The 12,500-nt window shown below is 44.5% G+C and overlaps 1 protein-coding gene across 7 annotated transcripts in view; it reads right to left on the bottom strand.

Annotated features, from left to right (window-relative positions):
* The window catches only part of lama2 (laminin, alpha 2), a 254,248-nt gene that overhangs the window by 22,587 nt on the left and 219,161 nt on the right, over positions 1-12,500 (bottom strand). For all 7 annotated transcript variants that reach the window (XM_083790714.1, XM_083790710.1, XM_083790709.1 and 4 more), the window contains 6 exons: positions 8,441-8,600; positions 7,239-7,363; positions 6,408-6,570; positions 5,909-6,053; positions 4,146-4,284; positions 2,042-2,162 (listed from right to left, as the gene is read on the bottom strand). In XM_083790714.1, coding sequence (XP_083646840.1) covers positions 2,042-2,162; positions 4,146-4,284; positions 5,909-6,053; positions 6,408-6,570; positions 7,239-7,363; positions 8,441-8,600 — 853 coding nt within the window. The remainder of the gene's footprint in view (positions 1-2,041; positions 2,163-4,145; positions 4,285-5,908; positions 6,054-6,407; positions 6,571-7,238; positions 7,364-8,440; positions 8,601-12,500) is intronic.

Here is a 12,500-nt window from a genome sequence, read left to right on the forward strand (position 1 = left end):
ATAAGTTTGTATAATGGGATGAAATACAAAAATTTATCTTGAGTGTGTGTGTGTGTGTGTGTGTGTTCATGCGCAACTGTGCATATAAAAGGTCTGTGTGCACAGAGATAGAGAGAAAACTGTGCAGTTGTGGAAGTTGAGGAATGAGACGAGCAGACGGAGAATGTGAGTCTCTGAACTTTACTTCCAACAAACAACAAACATACACAGGTACATCACTTCCCTATATCACTTCCTACATCCTCCCATTACCACCCAGTGCAATGGTGCTCAATCTGAGGTGAGGTCCCCATTCAGTGTCCACCACACAGGCCCCCCCAGAACCTTCAGTATTGACATGCAGTGCAAAACATCATTGTACAACGCCACAAACACAGTGTCTCTAGTGTCTTTCAGGAGGTCTGACCATGCGGCCATACCGGCTGTATTTCGCCGTCCCAGGGAATGTGGAAGGGGCAGGGGTAGTGGCATGGGCAGGCGGTCGTCCACGCCGACGACGAGGCTTCGTCGGCGGAACAGCAGGCGTAGCCACGGATGGGGGGGGCGGGACAGGGGCAGACTTTGGTGGACGACCCCGGCGTGGGGCCTGCGCCAGCTCCACCGGCTCGTCCGGAACCACATGAGCAGGTTTAAGACGATCCACTGAAATCTGCTCTTTATTACCCCCCATGTCTACCACAAAGTACTTGGCCCCCGCCTCGAGGACTTGGAAGGGCCCGTCATAAGGAGCCTGCAGTGGAGAGCGGTGGGCATCGTGACGGATGAACACATATCGGGCCGCCATCAGGTCCTTTGGGATGTAGGAGCGGGGAAGGCAGTGATGTGCAGGAACAGGGGCAAAAGCTCTTCCTGCGTCCCGACCGGCAGAATGATGAGCTGCAGCGGACCAAGGGGCAGAAGGCTCAGCGAGGAACTCCCCCGGGACCCTCAGCGGCTGCCCAAAAACCAGCTCGGCTGACGAGGACTGCAGGTCTTCTTTGGGGGCCGAACGCAGGCCCAACATGACCCATGGCAACCGGTCGATCCAGTTGCTGTCTTTGAGCGTGGCCCGGAGAGAAGCCTTCATGGAACGGTGAAACCGCTCACACATCCCGTTGGCCTTAGGGTTGTACGCCGTGGTGCGATGGAGTTTCACTCCCAGGCTCTCGGCCACGGCGCTCCACAGCTCTGAAGTGAACTGGGCCCCCCTGTCCGAAGTCAAGTCCAATGGGGTGCCGAAACGTGTCACCCAGCCGGAGATGAACGCACGGGCCACCTCTGCAGATGTGCTAGTCTTCAGGGGAACCGCCTCCGGCCACCTGGTGGTCCTGTCCACCATGGTGAAAAGATATGTGAACCCTTGGGACGGAGGAAGTGGGCCCACCAGGTCCACGTTGACGTGGTCAAACCGCCTCTCTGGGATGAAAAACGGCTCCAGGGGGGCCTTAGTGTGACGGTGTACCTTGGATTGCTGGCATGCCACACAGGATGCAGCCCACCCCTTTACGTCCTTCCTGAGGCCCGGCCAGACGAACTTGGCCCCCACCAGCTTAACCAACGCCCTCACCCCTGGGTGTGAAAGGGAGTGAATGGCGTCGAAAACGCGGCGGCGCCAGCCAGTTGGGACCATGGGGCGGGGCTGGCCCATGGAGACGTCACAGAGGAGTGTAGCGCCACTGTCCTGAAACGCCACATCCTCCAGCCGCAGTCCCGTCACGGCCGTCCTGAACGCCTGGAGCTCCAAGTCTGTGAGCTGGTCAGCGGCTTGTTTATCAAATATGAAAATTCATCTCAATCTCACAAGGTGAGTGGAGAATCACCAGATTTCTGACCTTCCGTTGTTTTATTCAATTTTTTATATATCTGTCTTGCTTCAAAAACGTTTTTTTTTAACAAAACGATGCAATAATAAACGAGTGAATAAGATATATTCACTATATATATATATATATATATATACAGTATATATATACACACGCGCACGCACGCACGGTGAGTGATTGAGTGAGTGAGTGAGTGAGTGAGTCATTCAGTCAGTCAGTCAGTCAGTCAGTCTTCTTACCTCTACATTGCATCCTTTAGTAACTCCAGTGTAGTCAGAGCTACTGAGGAGGTTGTAGGGTGTTCTGGACACCTCAATGTCCCTCAGACAGCCTGCAAAGCGCTTCAGAATCACCTCGGACCTGGAAGACAAGTTTTATTTCATACAGTGTCACTCACTCACTCTCCATCAAGGTTTTGCTCCTTCCATTTCCTTGTCGACTACAACCTATCTCAAACCCTCACCCTAACCCTAACCTCCAACGGGGCAGCACACCTAAACCTAACCTTAACCCTTGTCTAACCAATGACTAGTCTAAACTAAGTATGCACCCCGTTCAGTATTTCATAACATTGCACATTTGAATAGCACTGTAAATACATATCAATAAAGCACTGAAGCCTACACGTAATTGACTAGACCTGAAGCATACTGCTTTTCAACCTTTACATATCAAGGTCCATTATGTATGCAGCATTTGAGCCATGGGCCACCATTTGATGACATTTAGCCTCTCTCAGACCCAAAACTAAAGAATATTATATTATCGTTTTTTTCCACAATTCCATGCTGTATTGATGTTGGTACCATTAGGAGAGATAACAGGCAAAGGTTGATCAAAATAACAATTATTTTACATTCTCTATAGGCATAGACATCTTTTAAATTAGCGATGTTTAACAATAATGTAACTCTTGAGAGCCTAAAATGAAACCAAATGCACCCGTAAGGGTCATTTGGTTTCATTTTACACTCTCAAGAGTTAAATATCTAATAAGGGTTCATTTGGTTACCGACTCTCCATCATTTAGCTGGGACGACCTGGGACCCCACCAAGGACCACTGGTGGTCCAAGACCACTGGTTGAAAACCACTGTACTAGACTAGAGGATTGGCTAGATCAAGGGCTAGTAGGCTACACATTAAAATCTAAATCTAATCTGAAAGTGTGCAAATGGAACCAAATGGACGGGTCCATTTAGTTCTATTTGTAGGCCTACAATCTCAGATTTAAATAATCAGAAATCAACAGAATCAAACATTCGTCCATTGCTTTGTACATACAGTAGAGCGACCGAAACTTTAGACCAATTAAAGTATGGTCCATGGGCCAATGGATGAATCCATTGAGTCTATTAGCCAACTGTTTAGGAAGTTGCATAAAAGCTGCAGTGCCCAATTAAGTTATAACAATTGCTCTGTAACTTAACATCCTGAAAACTCCACTTCAAAAGTGGATGTCTTGAGTTGCATGGACAAAACGTCAAATTCCACCAAAGAATTACAATAATGTTTCAAGCTGCCATTCAAAACAGCCTATAAGCGTGCGTGGGACAACACTGATAAAGAAACACATTTATACACACACGCAATACTTCCTCTCTTATCTCTTTCTTAAACACACACACACACACACACACACACACACACAGACACACACACACACACACACACACACACACACACACACACACACACACACACACACACACACACACACACACACACACACACACACACACCCACCCACCCATTACATCAGCGTGGCTAACCGCATGCAGCAGGTGATAAGCACTATGCAGCGAAGATAAAATTGTAAGATGTGAAAACTATAGTCTCTAATTGTTTTGTTTACCTGGCTTGCATGCTGTAAAGATAAAACATAACAGTACAGTATTAGCACAGAATAGCGCACGCACATGCATCATTCTGACAAGCGACTAACTCAACAACCTGTGGCTGTGGTGTATTCACCGCACACAGTTGTAGAGTTACTGTATAGTGCTAATACAGTATAAATACTTATATTGAACCTATTCACAATAACAATATTCAGCTTAAATTGCATTGAATTTGAATTCACTAAACAGTAGACAGCAATGCTTATGGTCTGTGTCGGGTGGAAATCGCATACGTCCAAAACCATTCATGATTCAAATTCATTGACAGCAAAAGTAGCAGGTCCGCAAGCTCAATACGTGGTGCTGCTGCTTTTGATGCTTTTGTGTGACACAAACAGGTTTCTGCCCGACAGCCACGATATATATTTTAAATAATGCATGTACACAATACAGGTGTGCACGTTTTTGTGACAAATATCAGTCTGTCATGCGTGCGTGCGTACCTGTAGTTTCCAACAGTAGGCAGGCCTCCAAAGTAGATCCTCTGGTTGTCCTTCAGGTTGAGGCCAGTAGCAGAACCCGGTGACGTCACCACAAGCTTCTCCTCCACACTGTTGTCTACGTCCACTATGGACACCGTGGCTGTGGACGGGGACACACACACACACACACACACACACACACACACACACACACACACGTCACACACACACACACACACACACACACACACACACACACACACACACACACACACACACACACACACACACACACACACACACACACACACACACACACACAATTATCTACAGTACAGTACTTCCCAAATGGTGTGCTGTGGAGTGTAATGCACGTGTTTCATCATTGTCTTGATATACAATCCTAAATATTGATTTAGGGGTGCAAAAGCTATTCGAACAATCTTATTCAATCGATTTATATGAGAATAATAGATAACTTAATAAAACAACCCAATTGCTATTTTGGGTATGTATCCATTATAGTGTTTAAACATGTTTCCAAAATAGTGGAAATTGTAGATGCCTAGGCACACAATATAATATATGCATGCAAAGACAAAATCAATGTTTTCAGCCCTGATATTGATAATAAAACAACAACCACAGTCAAGGTCAGTGATATTGGCCATGGTTCAGCCCACCGATGCCAACACCTCACAGCTTAGCACTCCCTCCCTGTCCACTATCATTACTTAATTAACCACAGTTTTAATTGGGACGTGTCTATAATTTTCATATTGCCATATTTGCTTTATGCTACGGTTTATTGTGATTATGTCACAGCTAAGGGGGTTGTCAAATAACACACTTGGCTCTAATGGCTGCTTTTGCAGTGTGTTGTGTGAATATGATTTTCTTTTTTAATGCTGACAAAATGTTGGCAAATCTTCTCTTATGGGGTCCCTCCCTGTAAAAAAATCCTTTAACCAATGAAAACAGTGAAAGCATCTGTGTAACCACTTTAACCATTATTAATACTTTGCCTATTCAAAAGTAGCAGATCTATGAGCCTTGTACAGGCTCATAGCGCACCACTTTGTGATGTGCTATAAGCTTGTAGCTGATATAATTCTTCAATCTTTGAAATATATATATTTTGAAAACAAACATTTCTTTACTCAAATCTTTGCTTCTGGTCTGGTGGTCCCTGGAACCAAATATTTTGAGTCCACAAATACATATAATTTTGTCGGTTCCTTGACATGAAAAATGTGAGAACCACTGACTGTAGAAACCCGACATTTGTACTTCAAATGTGTGCCTGTGTCAGTGTGTGCAGGGTACCTTGCTTCTTGTTCATAATGTGTGCCTGTGTGCAGGGTACCTTGCTTCTTGTTCATAATGTGTGCCTGTGTGCAGGGTACCTTGCTTCTTGTTCATAATGTGTGCCTGTGTGCAGGGTACCTTGCTTCTTGTTCATAATGTGTGCCTGTGTGCAGGGTACCTTGCTTCTTGTTCCTGGACATGGTGAGGGACATAATGTGTGCCTGTGTGCAGGGTACCTTGCTTCTTGTTCATAATGTGTGCCTGTGTGCAGGGTACCTTGCTTCTTGTTCATATTGTGTGCCTGTGTGCAGGGTACCTTGCTTCTTGTTCATAATGTGTGCCTGTGTGCAGGGTACCTTGCTTCTTGTTCATAATGTGTGCCTGTGTGCAGGGTACCTTGCTTCTTGTTCATAATGTGTGCCTGTGTGCAGGGTACCTTGCTTCTTGTTCATAATGTGTGCCTGTGTGCAGGGTACCTTGCTTCTTGTTCCTGGACATGGTGAGGGACTTCCAGCGGCCGTCGTTGTGGCGGCTGGGCGAGGTGGCAGTGGCCACGCCTGAGCCCAGGTCAAAGTTCACCTTCACCTTGCCCTCTGAGAGCTCCAGAGACATGAAGTCCTTCTGCACGCACACACACACACACACACACACACACACACACACACACACACACACACACACACACACACACGCACACACACACACACACACACACACACACACACACACACACACACACACACACACACACACACACACACACACGCACGCACGCAGGCACGCAGGCACACACAAGGTGTCAAGGAGAGAGGGAGAAAGACAGACAGAGAGAGAGAGATATCTGTGTATGCATGCGTGCATCGGTGTGTCTGTACTCTGTAGCATTTCGTAGATTTGTCGGTAGCCAGGTACATGAGCATGCATGCATCAGTGTGTGTGTGTGTGTGTGTGTGTGTGTGTGTGTGTGTGGTGTACCATGTCGTCGGTAGCCAGGTACATGAGCAGGGCGTCTGCGTTGAAGGAGCGGAACTTGAAGGTGACACTGGAGACGTTGGGGTTCCACCTGGTGGGCCGCGCCACCGCCGCGTAGCCCTCCCCATCCAGCTGCACCGTGCCCTCGCTCTCTGAGCGCTGGGGGCTGACACACACACACACACACACACACACACACACACACACACACACACACACACACACACACACACACACACACACACACACACACACACACACACACACACACACACACACACACACACACACACACACACACAGAGAGAGACATGCTTGGACGTATTCTAGGGCACTGGACCCATTTGTGGGTAACAGGGTTACGAGTCGAGTGAAACTACCATTTTCTTTTCCTACAGTTTCAATTCTTTCTCTGCTATAAAGTACGAACATGTTCGTACTTTATAGCTATGGGACGTTATCTACTAGGTACGAACATATATACGAACAACGCCTCTGTCACCCCAGCTATGGGATCTTTTCACACGGCCCCATAGACTTCTATGTGAAAGTAGGATTTTCAAAGCCATATAACTCTGACCATGGTAATCGCCCTCCATCCAAAGTTCGGATGTCATTTGTGATTTTTGTCTCGCATCGATCACGACACGTTTGAGCGATGAGCTAATGCTAATGATTGCCTGGCAAAGGTTAGCTACACTTTGCTGCCACCTAGTGTGTACGTACATCTTATATTTGAAAATAGCCGATTTACAAGCTCAAAACGTGTCGTGGTGTGACACGCTCTGTGCTTGTAGATCTGCTATTTTTTTGTGTGCGGACTGGTCTAAGTACCTGACCGCGCAGCCCTTGCAGTCTCCCTCTCTGTCCCTGTAGTTCCACAGGCCGATGGGCTTCTTGTCCAGGAACGTCTCTCCCATACAGCCCGTGAATGTAGTGCTCTTCACCGCCTCTGCTTTCTACAACACACGCACACACGCGCACACACACACACACACACACACACACACACACACACACACACACACACAGAGAGAGAGAGCGATAATGAATGGGAATGAAAGATTGGGGGATTAGATAGAGAAAAAATAATTAAAGAAAAAAAGAAAGAAAGAAAGAAAGAAAGAAAGAAAAGCTTGCAGTGCATGAATATAGGTATAAGTGAGCTAATGATATATCACAGTCAGTCACGATCAAGCCAAATTTACGCTCAGTCTCACATCAGTGCCACGTGCCGAAAATAGGCTACAGCCGTGTGGCATCCATATGCGACATGTATGCATACCTTTATCATCCATATGCGACATGTATGCATACCTTTATCATCCATATGCGACATGTATGCATACCTTTATCATCCATATGCGACATGTATGCATACCTTTATCATCCATATGCGACATGTATGCATACCTTTATCATCCATATCACATTATAGACGTATTAACCACTTAAGCCCTATATACTGTACGTTGCCATAGGACAAACAAGAGAAAATACGTGTGACGTGTTGTGAACTTGTAGATAGCTCGGTAGAAAGCGGTACGTTTCTTGACTTATTCTATTTAACAGCCTCTCTAATACGCCGTAAAAGCAATGGTGGTTTTCACTGTGTGGCACCGGATGATCACATCACTCTTGGAAAATGGCTGCCGCTTAACCCTGTAAGACCCGGATATATTTCTACTTGCAAAAAAGAGATTTCAACCTTTGTACTACTAGGACTTATGTTAAAAAATATGTAAAAAAATGAATAAAGTTTAGTTAGTTTGATGAAAATGTTATTCACATTTATAATAATTATATAATAATATAATAAATTAATAATTTACATTTGGGGGATATCTTTCACAATAATGGATAAAACATGTTCTAGACCTTCTAATGATAACAAAAAAACATATTACAATTATTTTACTTACTTTTATTAGGGTTAAAGGTCAAATGTCATAGGTTAAAACATTTTCAAAACAGACATTTTTAATTTGAGAGAGAGAGAGAGAGAGAGAGAGAGACAGAGACAGAGACAGACAGACCTTAACACTTCCCAGGATTCCTCCCACGAACAGGTAGGCATTCTGGTCCACGTCCAAGATGGTGAATGCAGAGGGCGAATTGGCGCTGGAAGGGGTTGGCATCATGCCAGCCTTGGGACCTTCTAATGGGTACACTGATATGGTACCGTTCAATCCATTACTAAATAGACAGACAGAGAGAGGGGGAGGGAGGGAGAATAAGGCAAACATAATGGTTAGAGTGTGTGTGTGTGTGTGTGTGCGTGCGTGCGTGCATGCGTGCGTGCGTGCGTGTGCAGTGAATGTGATGATGCTGCATGGTAATGGCTGATGAGGCTGTCAGCTGGTAATTTCCCAGGTGAACTGATGTGCTCATATTTTCTCTAATGCTGCATGTGTTGCTGCTTATAATGCTTTCTTCAGGACGTGAATGAAGTCCTGTATCCTGGGGTTAAGCCAGCCGGTCACTGGGGTGGTTACTGTTGCCGTTTAGGTTACAATGTTGCGTTCACCTGTCACCTCTCTGCCACCAGGCTCGAGCCATGCAGCTGACGTACAACACATTCACAGGATTGATTGTGAAACTAGGAAATAGTGGCATCAAAGCAATATGTGTTTCACTCGTTTGATATTTACTAAGCAAAGCAATACGCTGAAGCAGCAATGTTTAGAGAGAGGGGAAGTCTTGTGGGGTTATAGAGCTGCTGTTTGTGTGCTTTATGAAATGCTAGTTTCAGTCAATCTCAATCTTTTGAATTATAAGGACCTGCAGTTTGATATGCTTTAGTCCACATTTGAGATATATTTTTTAATGTCTGGAACCCCAATCTACACTGTAAAAGCTGCACTGTTAACTCCAAGGGTGGACCCTCCTTATACGGGTACATTTGGCTCCATTTGTACACTCTCAGAGTTACAGACCCATAATGGTCCATTTGGATCCTAACTATCATTTAGCTGGGGACCCCCTGGCCTGGACCCATTTGGGTCCCCGGACCCCATGTTGAAAACCAGTGCATTAGATGAGGACAGTATTCATATGAATGTCATAATATGCCAGAGAGGCATAATGTATGAAATTGATAGATTCAGATCTAGATTTGATTTAAAAAAAACCTTAATGGTATAATAAAACCTCTACAAGGAACGGGCCACATTCATAGAAGACTCTTACTGGATAAATATGAGCTTGTGGGGAAAACTATGTCAAACTGATTATGTAATATGTACAGTATGCGTGGGACAGTAATTCCTGAGTGGTATAATCATGTTTCACCTCTATTTTCTGGACTGGTTGTTAAATGTCAGAGCTCTACACAAGCCTCCACCAATGGTGATTGTCTTGTTTCCATGAGCACATTTGGACATGCTGCCTTCTGAGTTAAGGGAGCAATGCTCTGGAACTGAAGCCTATTGAGAGCACGCTATAGCTCTCTTTTTCAAGGACGCCTTGATTACAGCATGTCGAGAAGCACTGTGAATGTCTCTATGGACACCAAACCAACCAGTTTCACACAGTCCTGAAGTTTGTTCCATTTGTGCTGAGCATAAAAATGAAACCAGTCTTTCCTCGATCGTTGTTCATGCATTGACCGATAAAGCGAGGATAGATACAAATAGTACAGCAGCTTAGCTCCACTATATCAATGAATCGTTCAGTTTGTGATAAAAGCATGAAATTTGGTACACTTATAGCCAAAGGCATTCTAAAAAGATTTGGATGTGGACCCAACTTGAATTTTCAACATGGTGCCCATAGCAGCCATTTTTAAAAATGGCCACCAGCAACAACCGTTTTCTTATGAGTGATGGATATAATATGATATTTGAGACATATTTGGACATATTTCCATGCATAGTACTTGGTAAATGTTTCTTTTGGATAATATAACATTTTCAATGAAAATTCAAAATGGCCGCCATTTTTCAGACTGGTTAAATATGGATGATCTCTGTCTTGAATTATACAGTATTCTTGATGCAGAATTTGAATTAGGAACTTTGTAATATCTAAGAAGCTTCCTTCTGTCTCACAATACTCATATTACTACAGTGGCTAACAGCCATATTGTGAGAGAAGATGGCGGCCATTAATTTCAAGATGGCCACCAATATTAGACTGATTTTGCATTTCAGCATATATTTGGCTATACCTTTGTGATGTACTGTACCATACTGTATAATACTGTACGGCACTGTAGGGCATCATACTGTGCCATACTGTACCTTACTGTATGGTATCATACTGTACTGTACTGTACTGTACCGCACCGTACTGTACCGTACTGTACTGTACTGTACTGTACCTTACTGTATGGTATCATACTTTACTGTACTGTACCTTACTGTATGGTATCATACTTTACTGTACTGTACCTTACTGTATGGTATCATACTGTACTGTACTGTACTGTACTGTACTGTACTGTACTGTACTGTACTGTACTGTACTGTACTGTACTGTACTGTACTGTACTGTACTGTACTGTACAGTATGGTATCATACTGTACTGTACTGTACTGTATGGTATCATACTGTACCATACTGTACCGTACTGTACTGTACCGTACTGCACAGTACCATACTGTACCGTACTGTACCACACTGTACTGCACTGTACCATACTGTACTGCATCGTACTGTACCATACTTTATGGTATCATACTGTACCATACTCTACTGTACTGTACAGTGCCGTACCGCACGTTACTGTACCGTACTGTACTGTACTGTACTTTACCATACTGTACTGTAACATACTGTAGTGTACTGTACAGTACCGTGTGTGTGTGCACGCGCAGGGAAAAGGGAGGGGTCGGTTAATGTGGAAATTGTAATGTAATTTGCGTCACAGTGAAATGTTGCGCAATAACAGTATGTCATACAAAAGCAATATTTGTACAGTAAATATGACATGGATGCAATGTAGTGCAGATGGTTTTCTGTGGCATGCATTATTTTTTGTGAGAGATGTGTACTAACGGAGTGATTTGGTAGGAGAAGTCGGACGGATAAACGGACATATTGCTTTGCATAGTAGTAGGATCTAGGATGAGCATCAAAACTATATATTTTAAATACTTTTCATTAGCACATGCTTGAATTTTACATTCCATAGGGCTGGACCACACATGGACCCCATTTGGTTTTGTTTTCTGCATCTTCCTCTGTGACCTGCCACCTTCATGTTATCTCTCACAGCATCCTTAAACCTCGTCTTTGGCCATCCTCTTACCTGGCAGCTACATATTCAGCATCATTCTCCCAATGTACCCTCATCCCTCCTTTTCACATGTCTAAACCATCTCAACCTCACCTCTCTTGCTTTATCCCCAAACCTTCTAACCTGGGCTGATCCTCTAATTTAGTAATTTCTGATAATGTCCTTCCTTTTCACTCCTAATGAGAACCATAGCATCCTTAATTCTGCCACCTCCAGCTGTGCCTCCTTTTCATCAGTGCCACCATTTCCAACCGTACGGCATGGCTGGTCTCACTACCATCGTATACATCTTCCCTCTCACAAATAACTCCTGACACATATGTCCCATATTCTCAATACACTGGCTTCGCTTGCTAGAACATTTCCATCTCTATACTCACCTTAACCTGTTACACTACTGTCTACTGTCTGGTCAATTGGTACAAATAATTTTCTCCCTCCCTCACCATCTCTCTTTGCACTTACTGTACATCTCATATACTTTATCTTAGACCTGACCACTTCTTAGCCCACACCACCTGACATCACATGTCTCTCTTCTTACCCATCATCTAAAGAAAACCCAATGGGCATTGCCCATTGACATATATTCAAGTCTGTGTGTGTCTGTACATCTGTAATCCACGTAACTCGAGAACCGTTCGCCCCACCGACTTCAAATTCGACACACATGTTCCACACCCCCACAGGGAGTGCAGTGCTCGGTGTCGAGTCGGTCGGACCCACGGTTGTCCAGAACCACCAAAAGGCCTTTTTCATTTGGCGGCCATCTTGAAAAATGGCTGCTATGGGCACCATGTTGATAATTCAAGATGGGTCCACATCCAAATCTTTGTATAATGCCTTTGGCTATACGT

Source organism: Protomyctophum parallelum (genome assembly GCF_964188405.1).
Source record: "Protomyctophum parallelum genome assembly, chromosome: 19".
NCBI lineage: Eukaryota > Metazoa > Chordata > Actinopteri > Myctophiformes > Myctophidae > Protomyctophum > Protomyctophum parallelum.